The 23,239-nt window shown below is 40.2% G+C and overlaps 1 protein-coding gene across 8 annotated transcripts in view; it reads left to right on the forward strand.

Annotated features, from left to right (window-relative positions):
* Positions 1-23,239, forward strand: part of NCOA7 (nuclear receptor coactivator 7) — a 130,639-nt gene that overhangs the window by 42,828 nt on the left and 64,572 nt on the right. For all 8 annotated transcript variants that reach the window (XR_004321976.1, XM_032484827.1, XM_032484829.1 and 5 more), the window contains one exon: positions 17,113-17,333. Coding sequence is in view for 7 of the 8 variants with exons in the window: in XM_032484827.1 (XP_032340718.1) it covers positions 17,113-17,333 (221 nt within the window). In the remaining variant the exon portion in view is untranslated. The remainder of the gene's footprint in view (positions 1-17,112; positions 17,334-23,239) is intronic.

Consider the following 23,239-nt stretch of genomic DNA (forward strand, 5'->3'; position numbering starts at 1 on the left):
TCTCCCTCCCCTTTCCTTCTCCCGTCTTTTCGTCTGTCTTTCCTTATTTTGTCTTCTCTTTCTTCTTTCTCTCCTTCCTTTCTTTCTCCCCTTTCTCCTTGTCCATCCACGCCACCAGCAGTGTTTACTCATAGGCTGTCCCATGTTGGACAGTGCGCCATACCAGCCCTCAGCCTCTCCAGGAGGGAAGGCCACTTGTGTTCCCCGCCTGCCTGCCCAGGCCTGGGTGCGAGACAGCAGGCCCCGAACCGTGATGGCTGCAGCGCAGTGAGCATGGCAGGGGCACGTGTGTACCTTGTGTGAAGAGGAGTGGAAGGGACTGTAGGTGTTTAGCCGGAAGAAGAAGGAGAAATAAAAGTTGGTGTGAGGGTGGGTGTGCGGTCTGTCTCACAGCTTGAAAGGCCTGCCACAGGGAGCAGAAACCTGAGTTCTCAGAGGTACGAGGGAGAAGTCAAACCAGTGGATGGAAACTTCAGAGGTGGATTCTGGCATTCAGCCTTACGAAGAACTTTGTAAATGCCATTTATTTATTTATGAGTCATCATTGCTCAATTAGTATTCCTTTTCATGCAAGTGGGAAGAGTAGACGTGACATTAAGAACAGAGGGTTTCTGGGTTCATATGCAACATCTCTCGGCTGCTTCCCTCGTCATACTCAGACCCTACTGCGAGTTGCCGGGGTGGCTCTGGACCCTCATTGTGTGGTGACAGGAAGACCACCGCAGCCACAGCCACAGTCACCCATCTTCCTGGTGGGAAAGAGTTCATCCAGCTGCCTACTCAGAGTCACCCTGATTGTGCTGAAGTGGGGGCCCGCTGGGGAGGAGCCCGCGGTAGCCAGCGGTCTGCTGCACTCAGCGGGGCTCGCTGAACAGGAAGGGCCGGTTCTGCCTGCTCTGGCCGTGGGACAGGTCCCTGGGCAGCCCTGGGGCAGCCCCGGCCCTGCTCAGAGCCGCTGACTCTGGTCCACTGTCCTGACAACGCGGAGGAGGAACCTTCTGGGAATTGGACTTCGTTAGTGGCCGTTTTCCAACAGCATAGATATGGAGACTGAGAGATTCCTTTGAGAGTTGAGCAATTACAAGTCCATTTTGTTTGACAAAGCAGGGTTTTTTTTTTTCTTTTTCCCGGCAATTCCATTTAAAAATTTAGAAATTATCAGGCTTTCATTCTATTTTCATTGGCCAAACATAATGGTTGGAAACCAGACCAGTAGACTTGGCAGAGCCATGGTCTTTGGTTGGAGGTAGAATTTGGTCTCTCAGTGGTGGGCTGGTAATCATCTCTCTAGCCTTAAGAGCAGTGCTCCCCTCTGGGTCTCTGCTTCAGGGTGGTAACACCTAGTGGCCTGAATTAGGGAAGCACTATTTATTCCCTTCTCAGGAGCCTTGGACTATTTTTGCTGCATCTGTTTAGTGGGACCAACATCATGTGTGTCTGGCAGGAAGAATAACTGAGGCATTTGACAGGGGTCAGAGGAAGATCAGCTCACAAATCCTCATCTCAGAACAGTGAAGTCCCCTACTTTTTTTTGTACTGACTTTAGTTTGGGGCTGACAATTTGGCTTTCCCGCCTTTGCAGGACTCCAGGTCGCCAGACCCTCAGCTACTGCAGACCGCAAACAAAGGTCTTCTCAGCAGAATTGTAGTTCCATCTATCTAGCCTTACTTTCAGCAGATCAGTTACAGCTCAAACTTGTCTCTTTTTGTAAGACCTTACTGAAGGCTAAATTGGTAGACAGTTCTTTCCAGAACCCTGAATTCTCTTAAGTCTCCTAATAATGCAGTCCTGAAAGACACATGATCTAGTTTTAGATACAGCAGGCATCCATTTTATTGTCATCTGACAAAGAAGGCCAACTTCCCAGCTGCTGTCCAACCCCATCTCAGCCAGTCTACCTTTTTGAGGTCATTCACATGTAAATTTACATAATAGGAGTTTTCTTCCCTGGCCAGTGGTGGGGGGAGGGGCGGGGGTGGGAGGTGGTATGTGTCAGATAAAGCCAGTTTAGGGGGAAAAAAAACAGTTGGGGGATTCGCTGGCACCCATAAGTTAAAAGTCTTGGGATAGATTTTAGATTTGATATAAGGAATGCCTGGATTTGGGACCCAAACAATGTCATCATGACTCAGCTTCTCTGTATCTAAGTTCTTCTGTTCTTTTGTCTTCCTTCTCAGGGTTCACTTGATAAACATTGCCAATGCAGGATCTCCCCTGTGCAACAGCAGGCAAACTGAGTGTGTTACCAGTGGTTCATAGCAGTCCTTAGATTCACTCCAATTGGACCAGCTTAGATCATGTGCTGGTCCTTGGAGTAATTACTGCAGCTGGGTAGATGTGCAGGAGAGGCCTCAGTGCTTTGACTGGCCTGGGACAAATACAGTTATCCCTTGGACAATGCAGGAGTTAGGGGCTCTGCCCCCCTCCGCGGAGTCGGCCCTCCGCATCTGTGACCCCTCTGTATCCATGGTTCTGCTTTCACAGATTCAACCAGCCTCCGATCCTGCAGCACTGTAGTATTTACTGTTGGAAAAAATCCCCACGTAAGTGGACCTGTGCAGTTCAAAGCTGTGTTGTGCAAGAGACAGCTATGTTTCGTCCTGGAGCTGGGTGGAACCCTACCCAGATATGGTGTTAAAAGTGGGGAAAGGGTATATTTATTGAAAATTGGTCACTGATGCTAAAACAAGGAGGAAAAGATTGTAAGGAGGTCAACAAAAGTCTACTGCAGTTATCTGTAGTGTGTCAGGCACTGAACCGGGCACTGGAATTGAAGTTTTTAAAAAGAATGATCTATGTTGAGTCGTGGTGAATTTCTAGGCACTGAAGTGTATTGAAAGAGTCTGTAAATATATTTATTCCATTGTTGGTTAATTCAATGAGATGACTTTTAAGGAGCTTTCCTACCTGAAAATTTTATGATTTGTACTTCTTGGAAAACAAAATGGAAAAGATAATTTTTTATTAGCTTAGATAATTATTTTAGCATTTTAAATTATTATTTTTACCATTTTAGAATTTTAAATATTATGACAGCTTTATGTAGAATTCTGAAGTCTCAATTCAGTGCTTTCTTTAACATCACAGATCACCTAAAACAATATCTCAGTGTAGAAAAAATTAATATAGGTTGATGAAGAGCACCTTATTTTTGTGTGGATAGTAATCTTGCAAAGAATATAACAGTTGCTAGATGCTGAATTTTAGTTTTTGCCCGTGCTGCTGTGAATTGCAGTGTGTAATATGTGGGTCACATGTTGAGCCTTGCTTTTTACTGACTGGGGCTTCTTTGCCCTAATCCATATAAACAGAGATGGAACTTTCCTTTATTTGACTTTCATTTGAACTGTAGCTAATATACTGCCTGCAGAGAGTCTCACTGGTAGTTAAAAGCACATTTATTTTCCTTCATCTTATGAAATATTATTGTCATTATATTTTGGTTTTGTTCAGAAGCCTTCTTCAATCTCAGCTGAAATAAAGCCCAGCTGAGTTTTCTTACGGCTTAATGCAGGAACATGGAAATCCACAGGAAGTTTGGATGACTATTATCCCAATATTATATAGGGGTAAAAGAGTTCTATTATGTGCATGAAAATTAAAAGGAATTTCTCAGATCGGAACATTTTAAACTGCACAAACAAATGTAGGTCTATAGGAAATTACCTTGCCTTTTATAAATTGCTATTAAAAATGAAAAACAAAATGTAATAAAATCAAAGTGAAAATTTCTTGGTAAAGAACCCTTTTGGAGAGGGTGGTTTGGTTACTCGGTTAACGGCATATAATGAACTTTGTTTCACCACGGTGCGCCAGATGACATATTAGGTATGAAGAGGAGTTAATGATGGGAAAGTCCAGTTCTCTTTACCGGGGGAAATGGGCAGGGGTTCGAGTGGGAGGGGAGTTGTTAGGTCTTAGGGTAGCTGTCCTCCTCAAAGCACCTTATATTCTTTAAATTAGTAGATTGGCGTTGGGTGGAGTTTGACTTCTGTCATTGTAAGGATCTCAAACAACTTTATTTGCAGTATTAGATTTTTTTAGCCTATGTGACAAGGTGTGGGATTCAAGGATTTTATCAATTTGTGGAATTTGACATAGATAACTCAGCTTAAAATAAGCCTACTTTATCATTCCAGGACTGAAGTTTGTTCATTTCTTGTTTATCTGTCCATTCATTCACTCATGCCTCGTCTTATTCCACAAAGATTTCAGGCACCTTATAAAAACTGCATGTATGTAACCCATATATATCAGCAGCCTTGTTTTGGTCTAGTCCCCGCATTACATCACATTCAAAGAAGTAAGTATGACTGTGAAAATAATTCAGATATTTACCTCTCATAAAACATCCCTCCCAGAGGGGAGTAAATGCATTATATATAACAGAACTTAAAAAAAAAAAATCCTCTTTCCCCATCTCTCTGAGCTTTTACATGGCTGTCAGCTATTTCCCCAAATTTTGTCTGTCTTCTTGAAACCTACACAAAGGGTCTCCTCAAATCCAGTCAGTCCTTACCTTTCCCCTTCCCTCTCCCTTCTTTTTTAGGTACCTTTCCTTCTGTTTCCTCTCTCACTGTATGTTCTTCTCTACTTCTCTCCTCATCCTAATTTATTTTATTGTGTCAAATTTATTATTTTTTTTGTCAGTAAGCCCAGAACCAGGGAAAGGGGAAGAAGCCCAGACTCACAGCCAGCATTTCCCTCAGGAGGCAGCGTAAGGAATGAGGTTGCAGTTATCCGCACATGAACGTATTTTCTCTTTGTTGCCATTATAAAAAGTTGTCGAATACTAGTTAAAAATTTGCAAGTCCAAGCCAGGGAACATATAAATTGAGATGAACAACAGAACACTAAACTACATGTTGTTAATTGTGTAGTTGACTCAGAACTATAGTTGACCCTTAAACAACATGGGTTTTAACTGCTTGGTCCACTTATGTGCAGATTTTTTCAGTCTGTCAGCTCTCTGAGTCTGCAGATTCTGCTTCCGTGGATTCACCCAACCATGGATCGACCATTTACTATAGAATCTGAGGTTGGTTGAATCCGTGGATGCAGAACTAGCTGACATGAGGGGCTGACTATGGGACTTGAGCATCCATGGATTTTGATATGTGGCTGCAGGTCCTAAATCAATCCCCCATGGATATGGAGGGAGGACCATACTTCATGGTCAGTGATATAAAGGGACTGGTTTTCCGTTGTTCTCCCTAATCATGAGTGGAGCACATCCCCACCTGAGTTCCCCAGGTGACAAAGCCCTTCCTAGCCTCTAATCTTAAAGTTATATGAGACTTCACTTCCTAGATAAAAGAACACTTTAAAATGTAGTGGTAGTGTCTTTAACATCCATAAAGACAATTTATTGCAGTGACTGTCGGTGAAAAGAGTGGTCATGATGCCAAACCATGACTCAGTTCCAGACCTTCTGCAGGAGGCCAGCACATATCGTCCAAGACTGCAGCTTTCTGATGATCTGAATTGACCTAAGAATAAAATCTGATGCTGTCTGTGGCAAAAAATGCAAACAGTGACCTTAGGGACCAAAACAGTGATGTGAATGAGTGGACGATGAGTGGTGGCTGCCAGCCTCAGGCATGGGGCACAGCATGTGAGAGGGGACTGGTGACTGGACAGCATGTGCCCTTTCAGAGGAGGGAGGCCACTGTTGCTCTGCTCCATCCTGTTTTGCCATGTGGGGCTCCGCTCCAGTGCTATCATGTCTTCTAATTCTTCAGGGTGAGCCTGAAATCCAGATTTTAGTGTGCAGTGCCCCCATTTTAAATGCTCATCATTTAGTCATTTGGATTTTTAGAAAGCGCCTGTGGACCAAGCAGAACTTGCCAGCAGGCGTTCAGTCATCATCTCTCATCAAAGGAAAGGGTCACCTGCCTGTTTTTCATACAAGCCTTTATCAGTGTCCCCTCCCTCTTCTCTGCTGTGCCCAAGGTTGATTGGTTCTCTGGCAAAGTCTAGAATCTGGTGTTCTCTGATTCAGCTACGCCAACTGGGTGTCCAACCAGTCAGTTCAATTCTGACACAAACAGCCCTGAGTCAGTGTCAGACTCCACAGATTTAAAGGCTCAGTTTCTCAAGACTGCCCGCACTCCAGATGCTCCTTGTAAGTTCCAGATCCCCAGTCAACCCATACATATAACCAGTTTGGCTACAAATTCCCATGATTGCCTCCTCAGATTTGAATTCACTAGAATGACTCACAGGACTCAGGAAAACACTTCACTTACATTTACCAGTTTATTATAAAGGGCTTAACTCAGGAATGGCCCAGTGGAGAGAAGCATAGGGCAGAGTGTGGGGGTGGGGCTGTGCAGAGCTTCCCTGTGCTGTCTGCATGGGCCACCCTCCTAGAATATCAGTGTGTCTGTCCACCAACCTGGAAGCTCTCTGAGCTCTGTCATTTAAGGGCTTTTCTGGAGGTTTCATTTGGTAGGCACAATTGACTGAATCTTTGGCCATTGTGACTTAACTCAAGCTCCAGCCCCTCACCCCACGCCCCTCTCCTGAGGTCTGAGGGGTGGGGACTGAAAGTTTCAGGTTTCCAACCACGGCTTGGTGTTTCTGGTGACCAGCCCCTATCTGGAAGCTATCTAGGCCTCTTCCCTCCCTCCCCCGACCCCACCAGGAGTCATCTGTTTAGCATACAACGACATTCTTATTACTCAGGAGATACCAGATGTTCTGGAAATTCTGTGGCAGAAGCCAAGGGAGGAAAAAGATCACATATTATTTTTTATTGAACCACAGATATTTTTTTGATGTTTAAGAGCAAACTAGTGTACTTGAGAGATGAACACTGATGAGGGTTTTTGAAGACCCCAACCAAGACAGCCACGAGGTTGGAAGGTCATTGCCTTGGAGATGCGCCCTTAGATACATGAAAGCAAGGCCAGGATTTAAAAAAAAAAAAAAAAAATCTGTGTTTGGGTGACTCTTATACACAAGTGAGTCGCCCCAGAGTTCTATGCTCATTTTAGAAGGGAAACGTTTCCAAGTCGGTATTACTGGTCTCCCACTCCCTGAATCCTGTTTTTGAGCATTGAACTTCCCAAGGATATGGCTAGTATGTATGTCAACTGGAAAACATACATCTGAGAAATTGAATGGACATACTGGACGTAAACAAACTAAATTGCAGGCATCTGCCAAATAATGTTTTAAAATTTATGCCTGATATTAGATTATTCTTTATGAAAGCATCTATAATGATATAAGATGAGTTACGAGCCCATGTTCATGACATTGAAATAACATTATCATAAGCGGGTAAGTATACGTGTGTGTCTAAAGTTGTTCAAAAGCAGTTAAAATATTAGAATATATTTTAAAAGTTGGAAGGGGAGAGAAGTTGAGTTAGAGCATATTATAATTTTATGCCACTCATTGTTTTCTGTCATCAGGCCATTTCTGCTGATCATAAATGTTACGTTTCACTCACTAGGCCTTAGGAAAGCATTAATTTATACACTAAACTGATGGCTTTCAGGATTGTATTTTTTCAGCCTTATTTTTCTTCCATGTTTCTGTAATTTTAGCAGTTCACAGAGAATTGGGTTAAAAATATGAGAGCAAAATCCTTGGCAACTTTGTATTTCTGCTTGAAAAATTTGAAAGTAGCTATGCTTTAATTAGTCACTTGTTTTGCTGAAATGGTTTCAAGAAATCAAAATTTTCTGTTTCTCCATAAGAATTGTGTCCCTGAAATATATTGCTGTTATACTGAAATATACATCCTAATGCTGTGTTTGTACATGGGGAGTCTGAGCATGACTCATTGTGAGTAAAAAATATTCAAAAAAAGTTAACTGACTTTAAAAAAGATTTCTGGGCATGCTAAGGAGCTCTAGGAAAAGAAAGAAAGTATTTGGAGGACTTCTTGGCTTCGTAAGTGATCATAAACAGTGAATAACTGATTTTGGTGAAGATTTTAAAAATCAGATATGAAAATGAAATGGACTCTTTAGAAATAGTCTGTTAAAATTTTTCCTTCCAATATCTCCACCTCCAAGAGGCTGTTTTGGAGTCACCCAACATGAAATGAAAGCTCATGTCTGTAATGTTTTCATTGTACCTCTAGTTTTCAGGATAGTCCTAAGGAAATTTTTTGTTTTTTCTTAAGAAATACGTGCTTACTGCCAGTCACTTGCAGCAGTGAACTTTCCTGAGTGACATGGACAAGACACTGCATAGGTGTAGTCATGACTGAGACATGAGAAACGAAGACACTGAAGTCATAGGCTGCTCAGTTAACAACTATCTATGACGCACAAGCTAATTTAGCTAGTGTGGTAAATGGAACAATGACTCCCAGCGGTATCCAGGTGCCAGTCACTGGACCTCGGAATGTTACCTTCTCTGGCTAAAGGACCTTCAAGATAAGATTAAGTTACCGAGCTTGAGATGGGGAGATAATCCTGGATTATCTGAGTGGGCTTCTAAGTACAATCTCTGTCCATGTAAGAAGGAAGCAGAGGGAGACGTGACTGCAGCGAAGAACATGGTGTGACACTGAAACCAGGTACTGTGCTTTGAAGATGGAAGAAGGGGCCACAGGGAGTGTGGCTCTAGCAGCCGGAGGAGGCACGGAAGGAGCCTGTGCGGGGAGGGGGGCCCCGCACTGATTGCGGACTCCTGACCGCGGAACTGTAAGGGAATATGTGTGTGTCGTTTTACGCTGCTGAGTTTGTGGTGCTTTGTGACAACAGCCATCGAGAGCTAGCACAGCAAGCTAGTTTGACCATAGTAAGTTAAATACCCACATACATAATACCGTTGTGAAGGAAAGGGGAATTTTAAAGCTGCCAAATACTTTGTCATCACTGAACACTTTTATTTGCAGATTTTGGTTAACTTCTGTCTTGCTGTTTCTCAGCTTATTCTTGACTCAGAAAAGGTAAAATTCCTAATATTTAAATACTGTATTTACGGGACTTTACTCTTAGCACAACACAGTTCTCTTATCTCCCAGAGCAAGTTCCCTTTTCTGGTTCCCTTCCTCAGTCTCGCTGAGGCGTGGATCACCATTGTTAGTGCTGTCGGTTTCCCTGTAACTCTTTTAGGCTGTGGCTCAGCATCCTGATTTTTAGAAAAGGGAACCAGGCTCCCACACAGGCAATCCATATATGCAACAAAAGCCAGTCTTGTTTAATAAATACAAGGCAAACATTCTACACAATATGCATGCATCTTGCGGCAGTGCCATTGTGATCCTGGTACTGGGGGGGAGCATATAAGGTTCTCTGAAGTCTCCATTATGAACCCACCCCAAGGCTGCTCTGAAAGTGTGACTGTTTACGTCCACTCCTGGCACCTGCACTGTGATCACCAGAGTCCCTTAAGAGCTGCTGATTCCATCACTGTTAGAACAGCACAGAAAAGGGGAGATTTTGTGGTTTGTCCCCGATTGGCATTCTTTGTAGCAGTCTTTATTAGAAAGCAGTCGTTTGTTGAGGCCAGGGGAAGTTCTGTCACGTGTATGTGTGTTCACCTGTATGGATGTATTGAGCTCAAAGCCAAAGGATCTCTTTTTCTAACTGCATTTGTTCTTTGGAACCCCAGGGTATTTCCATTTGAACTGATGAATTCTCTTGGAGGTAGGTGGGGATTTCATTACCAAAATTAGACCAAGTGAAAAAATGAACGCACATTTCAAAAGGTAGCACTGGAATCAGGTACATCTACAGATTTTTCCAGGGATTGCACCTGAACTTTTAGGTTTTATTTGATTATAATTCCAAGAGAGAATTTTCGTTAGGTGAGTGTTTTGTTTTATTTTTCAATGATTTCCCCCCGCCCCCCCGCCTCTGACGTGAAGTTTGATTTTATTTGGCATTTATCCCAGTTGGGAATTTGCAGAGGGAACTGAAAACTGACCTTGCATTTGTGAAATCACAAAATAAAGTGGAATATCAGAAATGATGTTCTTCTAGAAATAATAAATAGCTTTGTGCTGGTGACTACATTCACAGCAGAGTTAACTAAAATTAATGTTTATGCACAATGAGAAGAAGAATGTCTAGAACCTCTCAGATACCTTCTGAGTTGTATTTTCTTGGATCCTGAGGAATCCCCGAGTAACGACAACAGCAGTGGCACAACCGAGTAGTAACGTTGGGGTATTGAGCTCTTAACTGGGAACCAGGCAGAGCTCGTGTTTAATAGTACAAGTAAGCCTTCTGTATACTACTTAGTTTAATCATCAAAAAAGCCACCTGAGGCCATTATTTCCCTTTCACAGACAAGGAACCTGAGGTTGAGATTTAGGAACTTGCCCAGGGGTGCATACCTAATAAGGAATAATGAGGATGCAAACATAGATGTTTCTGGCCCACAGGCTGAGCTTATTCCGTGGCAATGCCCCGTCTCCCTGAGTCTGGAAATGGCACGAGTCAGGTGTAGGCAACCAGGAAAAAACAGCTTAGACTCTGAAGGTCAGAATAGTGCAGTGACAAGGTTGCAGTGGACCAGCCAAGGACAAGAACTAAGAGGAGGTCCCCTGAGGGCGACAGACCAGCTCTGCCTTGATACAGAGGGGCGTTGGGGCTGCAGGGCATTTGTTCCCTGTTGATGGCTGGACTTAGGAGAAGGAATGAACCCCTGAGCAAGGCTGAGCGAAATGTGGCCATAGCTGCAGGTGTTTAATTTTTTTAAATGTGTTTGCCATATAATTACAAAAGTTGCATGTGTCCTTAACTGTACAAAAAATTCAACAACACCAGCTTACACAAATGTGACATGAAAGTTGCCCTTCTTCTCCACTGACCAACCCTTTAACTGTACCTGTGTATCTAAACCTAAGTACATATGTAGCTAAATGGACTAGTTGTTGGTCTTGGAGGGTTTTACTTTATTTTTTGTTTTGTTCCACAAAATTAAATGCATGCTATAATATTGTTGTATAACATTTTTAATGAAACAATATTACATCTCCATCTTTTATCTTAGTACTCTGATTTCCCTACAGAGGCAATTTTTGGGGAGAAATATTTGTCTTAAGACTGAGTTGAGGGGGTGGGCAAAATGGGTGAAGGTGGTCAAAAGGTGTACATTTCAGCTATAAAATAAGTTCCAGGGATGTAACGTACAGCATGGTGACTATCGTTCATGTGTGTTGTATATTTGAAAGTTAGTAAGAGAGTAGATCTTAAAAGTTCTCATCACAAGAGAGAAAAATTTGTAACTATATGTGGTGGTGAATGTTAACTAGACTTATTGTGTTGATCATTTCACAAAATATGCATATATTGAGTCATTATGTTGTTTGTACACCTGAAACTAATATAATACATGTCAATTATATCCCAATAAAAAAATACGTAGGGCAATTGCATGTGATTTGAGAGGTCCCAGCTTGGACCTGACCTGCTTGGATACTTCCAGTGATGGGGAGGTCATGTCTTTGTGAAGCAGCTGGTTCTATTATTGATTGTTCTGATAGAAACTTACATTGAAGTAATGTTTAATTCTCCGTGACTTCCTCTTGTTCATTAGTATGTTCTCTGGACTTCACAGACCACATCTCATCCCCTCTTCACCTGTAACTGGATGAAATGAGACACCAAGGGAATATGCATAAGAAAATTTAAAAATGAAAAAACTGAAAAAAGACTAAGACAAATAAGAAGGTTATATTGCCTCCATGGCTGGTCAGTTTTGACACTTTCTAGTTTTCTTCATGGAGCTACTAGCTCCAAATTGTAGAGCAGAGCTTCTTTGCTGTTTTTGGGGTTTTTTTTTTTTTTTTGGTTTGTTTGTTTGTTTTTGGTGTCTGAAGGGTGTTCTGTCTTGGCCTCTGGACTTTCGCAGGGCTTAAAACTCTTTAGTGGAAGGAAGATGAAATCAGATGTGAGGGAGCACAGGAAAGTGCAGACTCTTAGGAAGGTTCAGTTTGGATTTAAAAGATTTTTTTTTAACCTTAAAATAGCTTTAGCAAGTTTTCTACTCTCAGCCAACTGTTAAAACTAGGCAGGACCTTGAAAATCATGTCAGCCTCTTGCTTTTGTTTACCTTAGAAGTCCTAGAGAGTTTACCGTATTTCCATAGAAGGTCACAACTGATTACGGGCACAGCCAAGCCCAGAACCTACCTCTTTCCTTCCTGTGAGTATGTTTTCCACTGAAGCCCACTAGACTGCCAAACCATCATCCCCCAGAGAGCTGTGAGAATCCCCAAAGCCCAGTGGATTTTATTTTAGAGTCACGATATGCCTACATGCCCTAGAGCACTTGCAGGAGAGGTCCCGGAGGCCTCGTGGTGTGGCCATTGTGAATTCCGACTCCGAAACTTCACTAAGCCCGTGACCTTGGGAAGCGGCCCTAGTTTTTCTCAGCCTTCCTTCTCTTATCTGTAACATGGAGATAAGACTGCCTCCCTCCTTGGCTTTTTGTGAGGTTAGGATAATGTTTGTAAAGGACGTAGCACAGAGCCTGGTTCATTAGTAGTTGTTGTTAGAAGAAAGCCCTTTCAAGCTTTTCATGATAATCTTTTTTAAAGTTTTTAAAATCTGACAATATATGTGTTAAATTATTATAGGAAGGAGACTTCAAAGACTAAATACTTAAAAACATTTTCTTTTTTTGGACTAGCTATTGTACATGGTTTAAAATCCAAAATATACAAAAGAGAACTCAGTGAAAAGTAATGTTTCTTACTCTCTCTTTACCCCCAGCGACTACCTTACTTTTACTGGAAACTCACTTAACCAAAATTTTTGTGTACCCTTATAGACATATTCTATGCACATACTCAGTAGGCTTTAAATATTAAATGATTTCTACCTTCACTCTTCCCTCTAGTCTCTGGCTAATAGGGCTGTTGACTCAATAGTGTCGGTCAGCACTGTCCTGTACTTTCTGTGATGACAGAAGTGTTCTGTACGTGTGTTGTTCAGTACAGAACCCACCAGCACATGAGTCTGTTAAGTTCTTAAAATATGGCTCTTGCAACTGGAAAACTGTATTTTACATTTTTATTTAATTTTTATTAAATTTAATAACCACAAGTGGCTAGTTAGTGGCTACCATATTAAACAATTTATGTCAGTGGCACTTTGTATATAAACACATTGACCTCCAATTGTGGAATTAAGGACAGAGTCATAGAGAACCACTAATTTGATAGTAATGAAGGAAGTCTATAGTTTAATACATTTTAAATTATATGTGGCTAATATATTTTATTTTTAATTATCTAAATGAGGAGATGGGAGTTTATTTTTGAGAACATAATGCAAATTAGAGAAAGCTGTGGAATGGCATGCTTGTAGAGGAGCAGATCTCAACCAAGTTAGAGCGTGGCCTCATTTATCCATTTCTTCATCTAGGAAGTATTTATCAAATAGCTATTATTAACATGCTTAGGCCCTGGGAGTATGGCATTTAACAAAACCTAGGCAAATCCCTGCCCTCGTGAAGCTTTCCCTCTAATGTTAATGAAATTCTTCTCCCTCCATTCCGTGCGCTCCACTGGAGGTCAGCAAGCAACAGAGGAACCCCCTGGAAGGAACTTGTTCCAGGCGCTGGCTTTGATAGCTGCCCGTGCTCTGAACTGACTTCCTTTAGTAAAGGAAAAAGCCTCAGAGCAAAACAATTTTCATTCAATTACTAAAAAATGCTTTCTTTATCTGTGTAACCTTATTGGTTTCTTCAGTCTGCTAACTCTGGGTCAGATACGAGTAGGGAAAAACACGTGTGTCTTACAAGTACACATGATGTTAACATGTTAAGAGCCAAGAGACTCTAAAGCAAGCCCTTTAGTATTCCTTTGTGGAAAGGTACCTAGAAGAAGCCCAGACTCATGATGGTGAATCATTGTCTCATTCTTCTGCCCTTGGGGGAGGTCTGGATAGTGTAATGGCCCTACCTTCGCATTGTCTCCCCCAAACAGTGATTCCTTCTTTAGTGTTGGCATTTCATTTGATTTGAGTGTTATTCTTTTACTTTTCTGCATTTTCCAGATTTTCTAGCATTAATATGTATTATAAGAATAATCAATTTTATTGGGGAAAAAACAGTCCAGTCAGAGAGATGATGAAAGCCTGAAATGATTCCATGGGAACAGAGATCAAGAAGAGAAGATAAATTTGAGACCAAGAGGTTTAGGAAATAGAACTGACGGGACTTGTGAGAGGAGACTGAGCAATAAACACTTGTTTTATGTAATGTGATCTATTTTAAAGAAAGGCAAATGTAGCATCACAAAGGTTTTGTTTTTTTTTTTTTAAATAAGCACCTCTCCCCACAGGGGTTTTTTTGGTTTTTGTTTTTTTGCCATCATAGCAATCAAATGTTAAATATGTCTTATTATTTTCAGTCACTCACCTGTTAAGATGATTTGCCACGTATTTTTTAGTTCACCATATAAAATATGTGCATTTGGGGTCATTAAAAAAGCTTAGGTGAAACAAGGGGAGTTTATTTTCCTGTATAACTTTTTGTTTTCAGTTTGCCTTAATTTAGTGATAACAAACCCTTCTGTGAGACTGCCTTACAATGATAGAGACTGACTTAGAGAACAGAAGGGAAGGCCCAAGAGATAAAAGCCCTAAAAAAGAGTGTTTGAAGAGCACTGACTATACCACATTCATCAGATTGGCAGTTACTCCCCCCTAGAAAAGGTGTCAGAAATGTATTTCCATGCTTTGAGGGAGGATTTTACAGCAGGCTTCCAGAACTCCAGCCTGATTTCCAGTTACAAGATCAGCATGTTCCACTCATATTGATAACCTCCAGAGAAACAAATTCTCATGATTCTCTAGTCAAAACAAAAGATGTGGCTGATTGTAAAATTACTGAAGTGTTAAATTCTACTCTGCTGTTAAACAAGCTTGGCATTGCTGTTTTCTAGCATTTTTTTTTTCTGAAATAACCACGATGTTTGGCTATATGTGAGGACAATAACTGTGTGGAAAAGGGGAAAAGTCAAAGAAACAGTGTGTCACAGTGTGTCCCGTTTTGTTATTTCCACGTGTGAAAATCAGTCTTTAATGAGATGTCCCAAACAGTGCTACTGTTCATCAGAACATGTGCCCTAAGTCTGAGTGCGTTTAATTATTGTGGGGACAGTGAAATGAGGACATTTAAATCAACTTACAGTGGAAAAATTCAGAAGATTAAGAAGCAACAACATCTCTCAGGCTGCTCAGAACGAATTTTTGAGCTCTCTTCTCTCCTCCCGGGAAGGAATCACTGTTGGAAGTGGGCAGTAAAGTTCATCACCAGCATGTTTTCCTTTAACCAGTACGTCAGGACAAGATCAGCATGTCGTCTGGATGTAGCAATCCGTGCTCTGCATAGACCTCCCGAAGCAAAGGGCTGGTCTCTGTGTGATACGTAGGTTACTGCATGTTCATTTCAGCCTCATGCAGAAATCGTGGTCGAGAGAGAAATTATTTTAAAGGAGCATTATCTGACTCAGTTTTGCAAAGAGCCACTTAGTCTTTTACCAGGGAGGGAAAAAAAAAAACAGTTTAAAATCTGAGAGTAGAAAATAAAAATGTGTTTACAAGGATGTAATGCCTTTTTACGAGTTTCCTGTTTTGTTTAGTTTATGGTTTTGTTTGGTTTTTGACAAGTAAACATAAAGAGGTAGCAAAACTAAGAGCTGGGGGAATATATTCAACTATGATTTTTCCTCCAGCAGTCTTTTCTCCTAGGTTGTGTACTCATTTATTAGCCAATGAAAATCTAAGAACTTGGATGCTGAGTGTTCAGTGACTAACAGCCTAGTTGAAGTGTTTTGTTAGAACGTGGGGCTTTATCTCAAAGCTAAGTGTGTTATATATCTTACCATGCTTAGTTCTCATGTCATCAGATGACTGTATTTGGGTATATTCTACTGTTTCTGTTTCTGTTTGTGTGTGTTCTGTTGTTGACGTATTATTTCAATTGATCCTAATAAAAGACCCTGTTAGATAGTTAAACCTCAGTGAGGGATCTCTTTAGATTGTTTAATTGATTTGTCCATCATCAGAGAGTAACGCAGCATAAAATCAAATATTAGTCCCTGTACAGTCCTACTTGTTTGTTTATATGTATGTATGTTTATTTGTTTATTTAATGGTTATCTCCTTTTTCTCCCCAAACCTGTCCTTATCCATTGCCCAACATCAAATTGGATGGATGCTCAAGAGAGCAAAGGAAATAGATGTGTGAGAGAAAGCTGACTGCCTAAATGGAAGGTGGTGGGGAGTGGAAGGGAAGGATCCTAATTTTAAAATATTTATGTGGGCAGACTGCCACATATAGTCGAGGCCAAGGCCCTTATTCTTTGCATTCTGGGAAGGTAAAAACGTTCTTAAAAAGCTTAGTGAGTATAGACTGACACATCAATTAATTGGAGTGATACATCAATTGGAAAATATTTTGAGTTATTGGATTATGATGAATTATGTATGATAAACTTCCTCTCTTAAATATCTTTGACTCAGGAGTGAAGAATTAAAAACATCAAGTATGTTAACTAATGTATCTGTCAGCAGTTATGTTGGTAATCATAGTAACTATATTGTCATTATGGCATTTTCTATCTCAGGAAATATGGCTGCCTCTTCAGTACCACGATCATACGTATAAAGGAAAAGAATTACTCAGACCTGAACCAGTTCACACCTTGCCAAACCTTTATACTCAGTGTGTGAGCCAATTATACAAGATTTGTTTTTATAAATGTGCTTGCCCATCAGTCTGAAGGTACCCTTGAAATCAGCAACACTTCTTTAAAAAAAAAATGTAACTCACCAAAAAACATGTCTTTAAAGCAGGGTAGCTGTGTATCTTGATAAAAAATATTCAACATTTTGTAGCCTACAGAGAGTCTAGTTTTTCCTCAGGACTAAAGCATTTCCCAGTCATTTTTTGAGATGTAAGTACTGAGGATATAAAATTGAGGAAAGGCCACAGATCTCCACATAAGAATTTTTAAGTGATTAGAAAAGAAAAAAAACAGGAAAGTATAATTGATGATAATATAAAGAAAGTGTTTTCAATATCAGCTAATTAGTTTCTTAAAGCCCAGTTGCATGAAATTAATATAATTTTTCCTAGCAAATCATTTATCCAATGTTTTTCCCTTTTTTTCCTCCTCATTCCTAGATTGAAAAAGAAAAAGCAAGCCAAACAAAATGCAGAAGCAGCCTCAGCTATGGCTACAAGGACTCACACTGGAAAAGAAGTTCCTAATACAGTCATTTTAGAACAAGACAAGTGCAACGTTGCTGTGGAAGAGGAATATGTAACTGATGAGAAAAAAAAGAGAAAAAGTAGTCAGTTAAAGGAGATCAGGCGTACAGAGCTCAAGAGATATTATAGTATTGGTGAGTATCAGTGGCCATTCTGCAGCATTTTCATTTTAAAAATCTAATAATTTTTAAAAGATCATGATTTGTAACTGATGATGATAGTAATAATAGTAACAGTTTACTGAGCAGCTGCCATGTGCCGCCAGCCCTTGTATTATATACGTGATCTTATATAAAGGGAATGACAATGAAATAATGTTGGTGTGTCTTGTTTAATTTTATGTTCCCAGCATGTAACACAGTGCCTAGCACCTAGCTTGTGCTCATAAACATTTATTGAATGGTCACTTTCCCTATATGAGAAGTATTTTTCTTACTGTATATAGGCGTATACCTAACAGTGTTGATAGAAATGGCCTGCCCTGTGTGGTATCAGCTGGGCAATAAGAAATGGACAATAGGACGTGGCCTAGCATCCATTAGTTAAAAAAAAAAAAAAGATGACAATGATGATGATGACTTTGGAACTATAGTTAAGGGGGACCTTAAAATGAGTCCACAGTGCGATAGGTTTCTGAGGTTAGACCCTGCATCCGAAGCTGCATTAGCACAGGTGGCATGTCCGGCATGACGGAGGTGATAGTCTGCTCTGCTTGGACTGTCCATCTCATCCCTACTGCTCCTGTCACGTGCAGGCCTGGAGTATGTTCAAAAGAGAAGGCAGAGAAAGGGAACCAGGAGTTGAACCTTGACGTGTCATCCAGGGTACAGAATGCTCAAGATTGCTGGGCTCAGAGGGAGAAGACTGAGGAAGTCTCTGAGAGTAAACTGCATTACAGAATGTGGAACGTGGGCTGGTAGCAAGGACTTGTTCCCCACGGCCCCAGACCTGGCCCAGTTAATGCCAAAGTTACCAGGAGACAGATCTTGTCTCTGTGTCTAACATACCTTTTCTCCTAGTGCTGATCAAAGATAAAAGGGGTGCCACTGGGATGGGTATAAGTGTGGTTTTGCTGACATCGCTCCAGCTGAGGCAGAAGAGGTATCTGCAGCAGAAAGCCTGTGGTTTGTAGCATTCTAGTGGTTTCCTGTGATTGTGTCATGTAGTACATAGCTTCGTGGATGCCTTTAATCTGAAGCCATTCAGCATTTTATTAAAAAAAAAAAGTCAACCTATTTGAAAGAGACTTCTGTGTGATTAATAACATTCCTTTTAAAATTTAAAGTGTTGGGCATTATCCCTTGCTTGCTAAAAGGGAAAGAGGAGTAAGGAAAATTGCATTTCACATCTTTTACATAGGATTTGTACACATTGGACGTTTGAAAATGTGTGGTTTTTACAGTTGCACAGTTTAAAATGTCATCTTTTTTCATCCTTACTTTAAATGCTGTTGCTTTCGAAGCATGTTAAAGTGGAGACAGTTTGTTCTGGAGGGTTTCCCTGATAGCGGCTGGTGGATCCTGTACGTTGAGTTTTCTTTTCTCATGAGGCTGTACTAACTGCAGGTACTGCATTAGGATAGCTTTTTAAAGGACTGCACTCTGTTGCATGTGTAGTTTTGAGTCTGTGACAATACCCTTCACTTTACTCTTTACTTAACAGCTCTCACTTGACTTCACAAAATCACCTCAGTCATCGCTTTTCCAGGAGGCCCTTCCTGTCCCTGTACCAGTTAGATGTCCCTTCTGCATTGTCATCATGGATTTATTTATCTGCTTCTGTCTTTACAGGCTGTCATGGCTAGGACCCTGGGTTATTTAGCTTTGGGTAGGATCTGCATTATAGGTGCTCTTTAAATGTGCATTTAATGGATGAATTAATACAGAGATGAATGAATACTTTGATTTGTTTGAGTTTCATGAAAATTCTGGAAGGTTATAGGCGACAGTGTAGTAGTTGGGTCGGAATTATCCTGTGATTTTATTTGGTGACAGTAAGTAAAGAGATGCCATCATAGCTTTTCATCTTCTCTCAAGAATGGCTGTAATAACAACTGGTTTGAGAGTTTGGGGCATTTCCTCAGGAGAATCTAGTGCTTATAGAAAATTGCTACGTGGGCCACTGAACCCTGGGGTTCCTTGTCCCTTTTCACATCTGACTGAAGCTGACAAACACCCGTGTTGGCAGGTTTGCTTGATCTCATCGGCTGACCTGGCATATTCCCTAGGTCCCCACCCCAGCATGTTGTCCTGCACCACTAGGTGGAGCGTTAGACCTCAAGTCGAAAGTAATCCCAGTTGAAGTTCTTTTGGTGGCTCTAGTCTGGGGAGGAGAGATGCCAAAATGGGAGGATCTTGTCAGCCACATTAAGGATTTGGACTTTATCCTGTGTCAGTGATTGCCATTGAGGAAGCATCATTAACTCTATTTTAAGATGATAAATCCAAGGACAGTGAATGGAGCTGAGCCTGAAGGCAAGTTGTGCTGGTTGGAGACTGGGGCAGAGGAGAAGGGGCACCTAAGGAGAGATTTTGTTCACAGAATCAGCAGTAGCTGGTGACCAATGTAGTGTGTGAGGGAGAAAAAGAAGAGAGTCAAGAATTGACAAACTAGAAAACTCAAGAAGAAAGAAGGAAAATTTTGAATTTATGTTTGGAGATGTTTTAGAGGTGCCAGGTAAATGTCTAGAGGAGCCTAGAAATTTCAGGGGAGAGGCCTGGAAATTGCTACTTGAAGGTGTGAGGTAAATGCATGCATGTAAAAGTAATCCAGGGAATGCACAGAAAGTCAAAACAAAAAGTTAATGGATGACAAACGGAAGGATCTGTAACAGTATGTTGATTATTGTTTTCTCTGGTTACAGAAATTGCAGGGGAGTTTTGTTTCCTTCATTTTTTACATATTACACATTGAAAAATTATTTTACTATTAATTTGAAAATTATAGAGAAGTGAATAATATAATAGAACAAACCCAAGGGCTTTGAAAAAGAACATTAGACAAATATTAAATTCTATAATCAATATAAAAGAGATTAATTTCTCTTTGTAGGTATCTATTTCCACATCTACAACATTACCTCCCTGATCTAAGGAAGCACATTTTGACAAAATAATGTTTTTACTTGTTAAGCTAGATTTATCTGTGCCTCATTTAAGCCTTGGGTAATAATTTGTTACTTTCTCCTGACACTTAGAAGAACACAACAGCTAAGATATCGATGAAAGATGTTATGGAGAGATTGAGTCACTAGAATTGCCTCGTAACGAAATGGTACCAATTCTCAAAGTGTTTTGTTTTTGAGAAGGGAAGCAGGAGAAAGGAAGTGGAGTAATTACATTGGGGCAGATGCCATCAGATAAATCTAGATCTAGCACCTAGTGTAGCACTGGCACACGGTAAGCATCCAAATAAAAGCTTCTAGAATAAGTGAACTCAACCCTCAGTGCTGTACAGGGCTCTGTATTCTCTTACTCTATGTATTTGTATAAACTCTTAAGGAATTGTTTGATAATAATGCATCTTAATGTATTTTTCAAAATAAGCTACTAAGTAAGTTATGGTTAAATTTGACTCAAGTGTGTAAGAATGTTTACATATGTATCGAATAAGTGTTTGGTCCATATTGCATATCAAAATATGTTAAATGGCATGAATTATGTCAAAACTTTCTTTTATACTAAAGGAATACATTATTCCTTAATCTTAGAATAGTATGCATCTTTACTTCTGTGAAAGTGGAGAGAGGAATGGGGATTTTATAAATGCAGATTACAACTCAATGGGAAGTTCTTTAACTGAGGCACGGGTATATAGGTGTAAGACCTGAAAGAGTTGGAGACATTTTAAAAAGGTAGGAGACAAGCCTACCTTGGAATAAAATGTATTCCTAGGCTTTTGTAGTGTTTTAATATAAAAGATTAATACTAAGAATCCTGGATAGTAAAGTAGGTATTTTAAGAGAATTGGGAGGTGATTTTAACAAACAGAAAACACTTAAGTAGGAATATGGCCAGTTCTGTGGCTATTACAGTAAAGATTTATTTAGGGAAAACCTTTGTAGTATAAAGAACGAATTTAGCTTTTCAGTATTAAATTTGTAATGTCTGTATTAACCATTTCGATTCATAGTTTTTCCTTCTGCATTTAAAAGAACTTAATAAGAGTGAAATAACTGAAACTTTCCACTTTTTCTTTGTTAAACATTTTTGGGGTTTGCTACAGGATGAAAGTAACCAACTACTGATAATTTCCCACGATGGCAACCCTGACACTTGTCCTCACACAGATTACTTTTTCCTAGGGTATTTTTTAACCACATGTGTGAAGACTTCCTATCTGTCTTTTGTCTTTGTTTCACATAGGAAGTTCTGAAAGCCAAAGTTACGCTATTTTGATAAATTAATTCCCAAACATAAAAGTAGGTCAAGCCACAAACATACAGTAGCATGACTCTTCTGTTCAAACACAGTGATCATTCTTTAGAGCTCGAATTAAAGGATTAAAATGTACTTTGATGTGGAAAGAAGATATCAGGAACCTAATTCATATTTTTTTATAATCAAGCAGAATATAAAGACTTGAGGGACTTGGGTATTAAGCAAGTTGAAATTATTAGGATGGCAATAATTGGGTCTGTGCTTCTAGGGCCTATCAAGGAAGTCAGATTACTGTTTAAAGTGAAGTCATACCATGAAAGCCTGGGTGGTGAGCAGGTCCAAGTGCCCCTGGAACACACAGGATTGTCCCAGAAAGAATGCAAGCGTTAAACGAGAAGATAACAGATGTGAGAGTTATACGTGAGGAGGCTGGGAATTAAGGGTGTTCTTGGCAAGGAGGTCAGAGCAATGGTATTCGAATAGAAGCAGGAATCAGACGTAGTATAAGAATACTTTCATGAGCTGAAACTCAAACCTGACTTTTGAAGTCAGAAGAGCTCATCATATTTCAGCAGAATTAAGGGGGAAACTCTGCACTTAGATAAATGGTGGCAGATGTTTACAGATTATAGATAAATGGTAAAACAACAACAACAAACAGGCAAGGAAAAATACTTAAAAAAAATGGCCTACAAAGGAGCAAAGAAGAGAGGCGCAGACTTCTCCACAGCATGAACACCAGAGGAGTTAAATCTTCAGAACTCTGAAATGAAAGTTGTTTTTCAGACTCAGAGACAACAGCACATCCTCAGACATAGCTAAGGAGTCAGGAAGCATACTTTTTGTGTCATACTTGTCCTGAAACAAAGTTATTGAGAGGGAGTGAGGTTCTTTTCTGAGACACACGTCAAAATGTAGTCCTCACGAATGGAAAAATTATTTTATAAAAGACTTTGTGGTCAACATTGCAGTAAGTAAACATAAAATTAGAAATACATAGTCATTGTAAATATGGTTATAAACATGAGTATAAAAAGGCATCATAATTCTTTTTTTCTAGCTTTATTGAGATTTAATTGACATAACATTGTGGAAGGTTAAGGTATACATACAGTGTGTTGATTTGATACACGTATATATTGCAACATGATTACCACCATAGGGTTAGCTAACACCTTCATCTGGTCACATACTTACCATTTCTTTTATGTGGTGAGAATGTTTAAGATCTACTCTCTTAGCAACTTTTAAGTATATCATATAGTATTTTTAACTTTGATCACCATGCTGTTCATGAGATCCTCAGAATTCATTCATCTTATAGCTGGAAGTTTGTACTTTGACCAACATATCTCCATCACCTCCATCCCTTGCCCGACCCCGATCCTCATAACTTGGCTGTGATTGTACCGGGTTTCCCTCAAGGAACACTCTTTCCTTTTCCTATCACACCTTTAGCCCTGCCATTAACACAGTATATTGTAATCCATTCTAGTCACTGAACCAAGCAGCTGTGTCTTTAAAAACCTGCTGTACTAAGAGTTCAAATTCAGAATCTAGTCCTGTTAGGATCATGGGTCTGCATCATGGAAATCTTACTTCCTATGGTCTGTCCTGTGATATCACGTTTGTGTTGTGAGAAGTCCCAACTGTAAGAGAAA

This window comes from Camelus ferus, chromosome 8 (genome assembly GCF_009834535.1).
Source record: "Camelus ferus isolate YT-003-E chromosome 8, BCGSAC_Cfer_1.0, whole genome shotgun sequence".
NCBI classification, from domain to species: domain Eukaryota; kingdom Metazoa; phylum Chordata; class Mammalia; order Artiodactyla; family Camelidae; genus Camelus; species Camelus ferus.